The 6,859-nt window shown below is 49.7% G+C and overlaps 1 protein-coding gene across 1 annotated transcript; it reads left to right on the top strand.

Moving 5' to 3' along the window:
* Window positions 1–770: 770 nt before the first annotated feature.
* Window positions 771–4,391, top strand: LOC118756026. The gene is made up of 4 exons (XM_036490817.1): window positions 771–1,062; window positions 1,122–1,356; window positions 1,401–4,281; window positions 4,329–4,391. The coding sequence occupies exons 1-4, from the start codon at window positions 771–773 to the stop codon at window positions 4,389–4,391; spliced, it is 3,471 nt and encodes a 1,156-aa protein (XP_036346710.1).
* The last annotated feature ends 2,468 nt before the right edge of the window (window positions 4,392–6,859 follow it).

The raw sequence follows: 6,859 nt of genomic DNA on the forward strand, positions 1-6,859 counted from the left end.
TCAACGCATTTGGGATTGTTAACATTTTTTTTGCCGCCAATCTTTGTTATGTGTGCAACGTTTGCGATATCTCTAAAATTCGACTGCCACATACTTTCCTCCACTTGTGCTACACAAATTTGTTTGCCGTCTTCACCTCCACGCATGGAACGGACACCGCCACGTAGAAGCGCCCGCCTCATGAATAACACCAGCATTAACAGCAACGCATTATTATCGCCAATATTGGAAGCGTCCTTTAGCACCGCAGTAAGTAATAGTTCTAACGTGCCCACCAGTGTCTCTAGTACAGCCGCCACAACCGACCAAATGCCTATCGACGATGGAGCCCCAGCCGCCCCAGCCGTTCACACGGTCGCAGGCACCGACTCCGTGCCGGTGTCACGCCAAATCCCCGAAAATAGCTCTGCTAGTCATAACTTCGACGACATCGAGAGACGCATAGCCATGCTGGAGCTCCACTTGAGGGACACCCAGGTACAGTTGCGGGAGCGTGAAGTCCAAAATGAAGTTCTTCGAGCAGCGTTATTGAGCAACGGTAGTTCTGCCGTTATTTACGCCAGCAGCGTAGTCGCAGCCAGCACCTCCGCCGCAGCCAGCACCGCCAGCGCCGCCGCGGTCAACGCAAACGCAATTCGAACCACCGCTAACAAACGCACTGCCAACTAACGTACAGTCGGGTACCTCTACGCCCTTTATTGAAGCCCCATTTATGCCGCCGCCTACTTCGGTGAATTCGTTTTATACCACGGCCCGTTATTTGTAGCGCAATGTCTGATAATTTGCGCAACGCTTCAGCGCTCCCCGCGAACGATCTATTTTCATCGCAGTCATCGAGCGCTCCGATACCGACAACTCAAGCCAACGGGGCTCGCGCAAACTTACAGTACTCACCAAATAATTTTAACTTCCCTAAGAAATTGCTAGACTTGCCTGATTTTAGTGGTAGACCGGAAGACTGGCCCGTGTTTTATGCTGCGTTTATGGAGTCGACGGCGGCATATGGGTATAGTAATTTTGATAACAACCAGCGTCTTCAAAGGTGTTTGAAAGGCGATGCGCGTGAGACGGTGAAATCGTTGCTGATCCACCCTAACAATGTTGGATGCATTATTGAACAGTTGAAGTTCAGGTTTGGGGGCCAGAGCAACTGGTTCGTAGTCAGTTAGCGCAGGTTAAGGAAATAGCGCCAATTTCCGAGAATTTTTTGAGTAAGCTAATACCGTTTGCGACCAAAGTGAAAAACGTTTGTGCTTTCTTGCAGTCAGCTGGCGCCGAACATCATATCTCCAATCCGATGTTGCTTGATGAACTTATCGCGAAGTTACCCATGAGCAAACGCATTGAGTGGGGCAGGTACGCCACCGCCCTGCAGAACGGGCTACCGCACTACATTTTAGTGATTGGCTTACATCACTTGCCAACGTTATATGCACGGTTAACGATGAATGTCAACATCCTGCTCGTGAGCCCAAACGCCGCATGGTACTCCACTTGGACGAGACGATGTCGAGAAAATGCCCGTTATGCCAGGGCCAGCACAAGCCAGCTGACTGCAAGCGCCTAATTGAAGCAACGGTGAGCGATCGATGGACCGAAGTTAAATCCCGGCGATTATGTTTCGCCTGCCTAAATGCGGGTCACACTACAAGCAGTTGCAGAAGACGTAAGCTTTGTGGTATCGATGGGTGCAATCGGGCACATCATAGATTGCTCCATGAGTTCCGGTCAGAGCGCCCGTCAGCTCCACCCACGTCATCGTCACGAAGCGTCGCCCGCTCTGCGTCATCACGGTTTACGTCGCCACCAAACAATCCTCATCAGCAACCGTCTCGCGATAAAGGCGCAACAGTACTAAGTTGTGCTACCAACTCCCCAGAGAGAAAGCTGCTCTATCGTATCCTCCCGGTCACATTGTACGGAAAGCAACGCCGCGTCGACACCTACGCTTTACTCGATGAGGGCTCATCTATAACGATGCTCGATAGTAGCCTTGCAAAGGAGTTGGACTTGCAAGGACGGCCACACAGCCTGCACGTACAATGGTTCGGGGGACATGCGGTACAAGAGCCTGCCACTTTAGTTGACCTACATATAAGCGGTGCCGGTATGAAAAAAAGGCACAGCCTGCAACGAGTTCACGCCGTACGTAATCTTCAGCTGCCAACACAAAGCCTTAGTCGCAGCGATTTAATACTGGACGACAAAGAAGCACGCCACTTGCCAATGCAACCCCACTCTGGTGCGACCCCACGACTCCTCATCGGCATAGACAATTGCCATTTGGGTTTATCATCGACCACCATTACGATGAGGAAAAACGGGCCATTTGCAGCCAACACGGAGCTCGGCTGGGTGGTGTTCGGTCCAGTTAGTAAATGCTCGCCCTCGCCAATAACGTGTCTATTCGTGAACTCCAGTCGGGATGAAGCGCTTCACGACATGGTCGCCGATTTTTTTGAGACTGAGAGTTTTGGTGTGAGACCATCGCCACCTATCGAAAGCGAGGCCGACATCCGTGCACGAGCCATGTTGGAGTCGACAACCTGTCGCGTTGGACCACGTTTCCAGACAGGACTGCTATGGAAGCACGACGACGTTCAATTGCCAGATAGCTACGGAATGGCGCTCAATAGGCTAAGGATCGTTGAAAGAAAAATGAGTCGTGATGTTGGATTTGCTGTCGCCTATAAGCAAATCATTGACAGCTACCTTGAGAAGGGCTACGCACGCAGACTCGCAACGTCTGAATACGCTTCGTCGACGCCACGTACCTGGTACTTGCCGCATTTCGCGGTAGTGAATCCGAACAAGCCGTTCAAACTGCGAATCGTGTTTGACGCTGCCGCCGAGGTCAATGGCATCTCCTTAAACAGTCGCCTGCTTAAGGGGCCAGAAGAATACAAACCGCAGCCGTCTATTCTTTTCCGGTTCCGTGAAACGGCAGTTGGCTTGTGTGGCGACATCAGGGAAATGTTCAACCAAGTGCTTATACGCCCAGAGGATAGACGCGCCCAGCGATTTTTATGGCGTGACGGTGACTCTGGCCGAACTCCCGATGTGTACGAGATGCGCGTGATGACATTTGGAGCCGCTTGCTCCCCTTGTGCGGCCCACTACGTTAAAACACGAAACGCGTTAGAACGCGACAGCCGCTATACAGCCCGCGCTATTACTGCTATTTTGGAAAATCATTACGTGGACGACTTCGTAGATAGCTTCAACTCGCCAAGGGAATCCATCGACATCGGGGCACAGGTAAGAGCGATTCACATGGGCGCCGGCTTCGAGCTTCGCAATTTTACATCGAACTCGACGGAGGTGATTGCTGCGTTGGATGGCGTTGACGTCGATAAGGTTATTGGGATAAAGAATGGTCTGGGCACTGAGCGGGTACTGGGTTTGCATTGGCACTCCACGACTGACAACTTCAAATTTGGACTCAAATTCAATAACGTGAGTGAAGCGGTGATGAGCGGTACTAGATGTCCTACGAAGAGGGAGCTCCTCAGTGTGGTCATGTCCATATTTGATCCGCTGGGGTTCCTGGGTAACTTTGTTGTCGGGGCGAAACTGTTAATGCGAGAGGTGTGGAGGCATGAAACGCGCTGGGATGAACCACTTCCAGTAAACATTGCTGCGTCATGGGAAAAGTGGCGGAGGCAACTGCCATCGGTAGTCTGGTATACCTGTCCTCGATTCTACTTCCGCAACGGTGCGCCGGAATCACTACAGTTACACACATTTGGCGACGCCAGCGAGAATGCCTTTGCGGCCGTCACGTATTGGAGAGCCAAGAACGCTCGTGGTGAGGTAGAGGTTGCCTTCATTTGCGCGAAATCTAAGTGCGCTCCATTGAAGCCGCTTACCGTACCGCGCTTAGAGCTGCAAGCTGCCGTATTAGGAACGCGTCTACAGCAAGCCGTATGCGAAGCACACTCCTTTAAACCAAACAAACGTTTCCTTTGGTGTGATTCTACGACGGTCATCAAATGGGTTCGAAGCAAGCACCGTAAATATAAGCCGTTTGTTCAGCACAGAATTGCTGAAGTTTTAGCCACCACGCAAGTGTCCGAGTGGCGATGGATACCCACGGCAGAAAACGTGGCCGACGAAGCCACGCGCGCGAACCATGCAATCGTGTTTGGACCTACTGGGCGCTGGGTACTAGGCCCGTCGTTTCTACGAGAAGAGGAGCATGCCTGGCCCTCCGAAGATGCAGTTTTCCTAGACTCAGATGAGTACGATGAAGAACTACGACCACAACACGCATTAACCATCGTAAGTCAAAATTTCATAAACTTTAATCGCTTCTCTTCATACAACAGGTTGTTGAGGACCACAGCCTGGGTTATACTGTTCGTCAAAACCTGTCGCCGAATTCAAATTAAGAGTCCCTACGGTCTTAGTGCTGGCGATCTTGAAGCGGCGAAACTGCTCCTATGCCGACTGGTTCAGGGCGAATCCTTCTCCGAAGAAATTCAGCAGATACGCGATGGACAAGACATAACGAGACAGAACTCGTTGCTACAACTGCTGCCATACCTAGCTGAGGATGGTGTACTACGTGCTCGCGGGCGCATTGATGCCGCCAGCTGGCTTCCGATCTACACGAGGCGCCCCATAATATTGCCACCCACTCACGCATATACGAAGCTAGTTACAGCACAATTCTGAAGCTACAATATGCGCCATCCGCCGCGTCTACTGGGTACCTCGGTTAAGGACGCTTCTACGAAACGTCAGCGCCAGCTGTAATGTGTGCCGCCTCCGTAAGGCGACACCGGTTCCGCCACTAATGGGGCCGCTTCCCATCGATAGGCTCACGCCCCACGTTAGGGCGTTTACATACACTGGCATGGACTATTTTGGACCCCTCAACGTAACAGTACGGCGCAGCACCGAAAAGCGGTGGGTGGCACTTTTCACCTGCCTTACCACACGAGCAGTGCACCTGTAAATGGCACACGACTTGAGCACTGACTCCTGCATCATCGCCCTTCGCAATTTTGTTAACCGCAGAGGAGTGCCTGTGAGGTTAAGATCCGATAACGGAAAGAACTTCGTTGGCGCCAATAATGAAGCCAAACGATTCTCTGAAGTTTTCGACTGCGAGCGTGTGCAGGGTGAATTGTCGCAACGAGGCATCGATTGGGTATTTAACTCGCCGTTTAACCCAGCTGAAGAAGGCGCCTGGGAGAGGATGGTGCAGTGCGTCAAGCGAGTGTTGCGCCAAACGCTAAAGGAAGTGGCCCCACGTGAGCACACACTCAATTGCTTTCTGCTCGAGGCGGAAAACGTCGTCAACTCCCGGCCTCTCACGCACCTGCCCATCTCTCCCAACCAAGAGCAGCCGTTAACGCCGAACGATTTCCTGCAGGGATCATCCAATACTGCGCATACGCCCAGTGTGACCGAAATACCAACCACTCCCCTTGCTATGCGTCAGCAGTGGCGAATTGCTCGCCAACTCAGAGACCACTTCTGGAAGAGATGGGTGCTGGAGTATCTCCCGACGCTAACACGTCGTGAGAAGTGGTGTCAACCAACAAAACCGTTGAAGGGTGGGGACTTAGTATTCCTGTGCGACCCTAACGTTCCAAGAAGGCAATGGTGCCGAGGCGTGGGGGAGCAGTTGTATCCTGGCAAAGATGGTGAGATACGGCAAGTTGATGTGCGCACGAACTCCGGGGTGAAGCGAAGAGCCGTTGCAAAGTTAGCCGTTCTGGATATTGAAGCTGGTGAATCGGGAGATTCACGGGGGCGGGTATGTCCCAGAACGCCACCTATTGAATGAATACTTTTACATTTGAAGTCTGATCTGGCTACCCTGTAAACTGATCGCTGTTTGCCCTTCTGCTTATTCGTCGTTTCCCTTTGTCCTGTATCGCGGCGAATTCATTCGCCCTCATTTATATTCTCTCCTTGTAAAATTTGTTTCATTCGTTGGCAAGCACCCGGAAAGGCACACAGCGGTGAGTAAAACAATTCAATTTATTAAATGTGTATTTACGTGCTAAAGAGCGAAATACACCACACAAGCGGCTTGTCAAACATACTTTTCCCATTTTGCCATAGACCATGCAAACATGAGTCGTTCAAGCACAGAATTTTAGTTTTCTTTCGGTTAACAATGTAAAACATTTTAGTTTTCTACCATTATTCTCCCTTACGTCTTCACTTGGTGAAATTTCAGTTGCAATTGAGGCGATTTTACCATCCACATCGCAAGCGGTTTGATCAAACGTCAACATGGCGGCCAGAAAATCAAAAAAATTTGATTTTTGCTCAAATTTCCCTCAAGCGGTTTGTCAAACCTTCAAACACCCCATAGACAGCACAAATGGCTTGAAGCAAAGGGAAATTTCGCTTGGTTTGTCAAGCCGCTTGTGTTGTGTATTTCGCTCTTAAGTTTAAATAACTTTATGTTTTAGAAATAAACCACAGCTATCGCATGGAAATCAAACGTGCGTTAAATTCGTTTTATTGATCCGGGGCCAACGACACGAAGAGATAGCTAAAATTCATGTGCGCATTTTAAAACTTGACCTGATGCTATACTACTGAACATGTTGAACATTTATCCCTTCAAGTACGGTTTGGTCATCTTTAAATTTCTACGATTCTGTTCAGATAGTAATATTCTACACTTGACTGCTAAATGTGTTGTTGTCGAAGTCTCGGATTAAGGAAGTGCTGAAATATGAAATTTTTAAAATTACGTAAATTAAAAAATTTTAATAAATTTAAACGACCAATATACAGAGCGCTGTACCAATTTTTTATTAGTAATTTTTTAATAAGTAAATGAGCACAACTAAAGAACTTCAATTCTAATAGGTACTTGAACAGTCTTGTA

The sequence above is a fragment of the Rhagoletis pomonella genome, unplaced genomic scaffold (genome assembly GCF_013731165.1).
Source record: "Rhagoletis pomonella isolate Grant_MI unplaced genomic scaffold, Rhpom_1.0 Rhpom_scaffold_08392, whole genome shotgun sequence".
In the NCBI taxonomy this organism is placed as follows: domain Eukaryota; kingdom Metazoa; phylum Arthropoda; class Insecta; order Diptera; family Tephritidae; genus Rhagoletis; species Rhagoletis pomonella.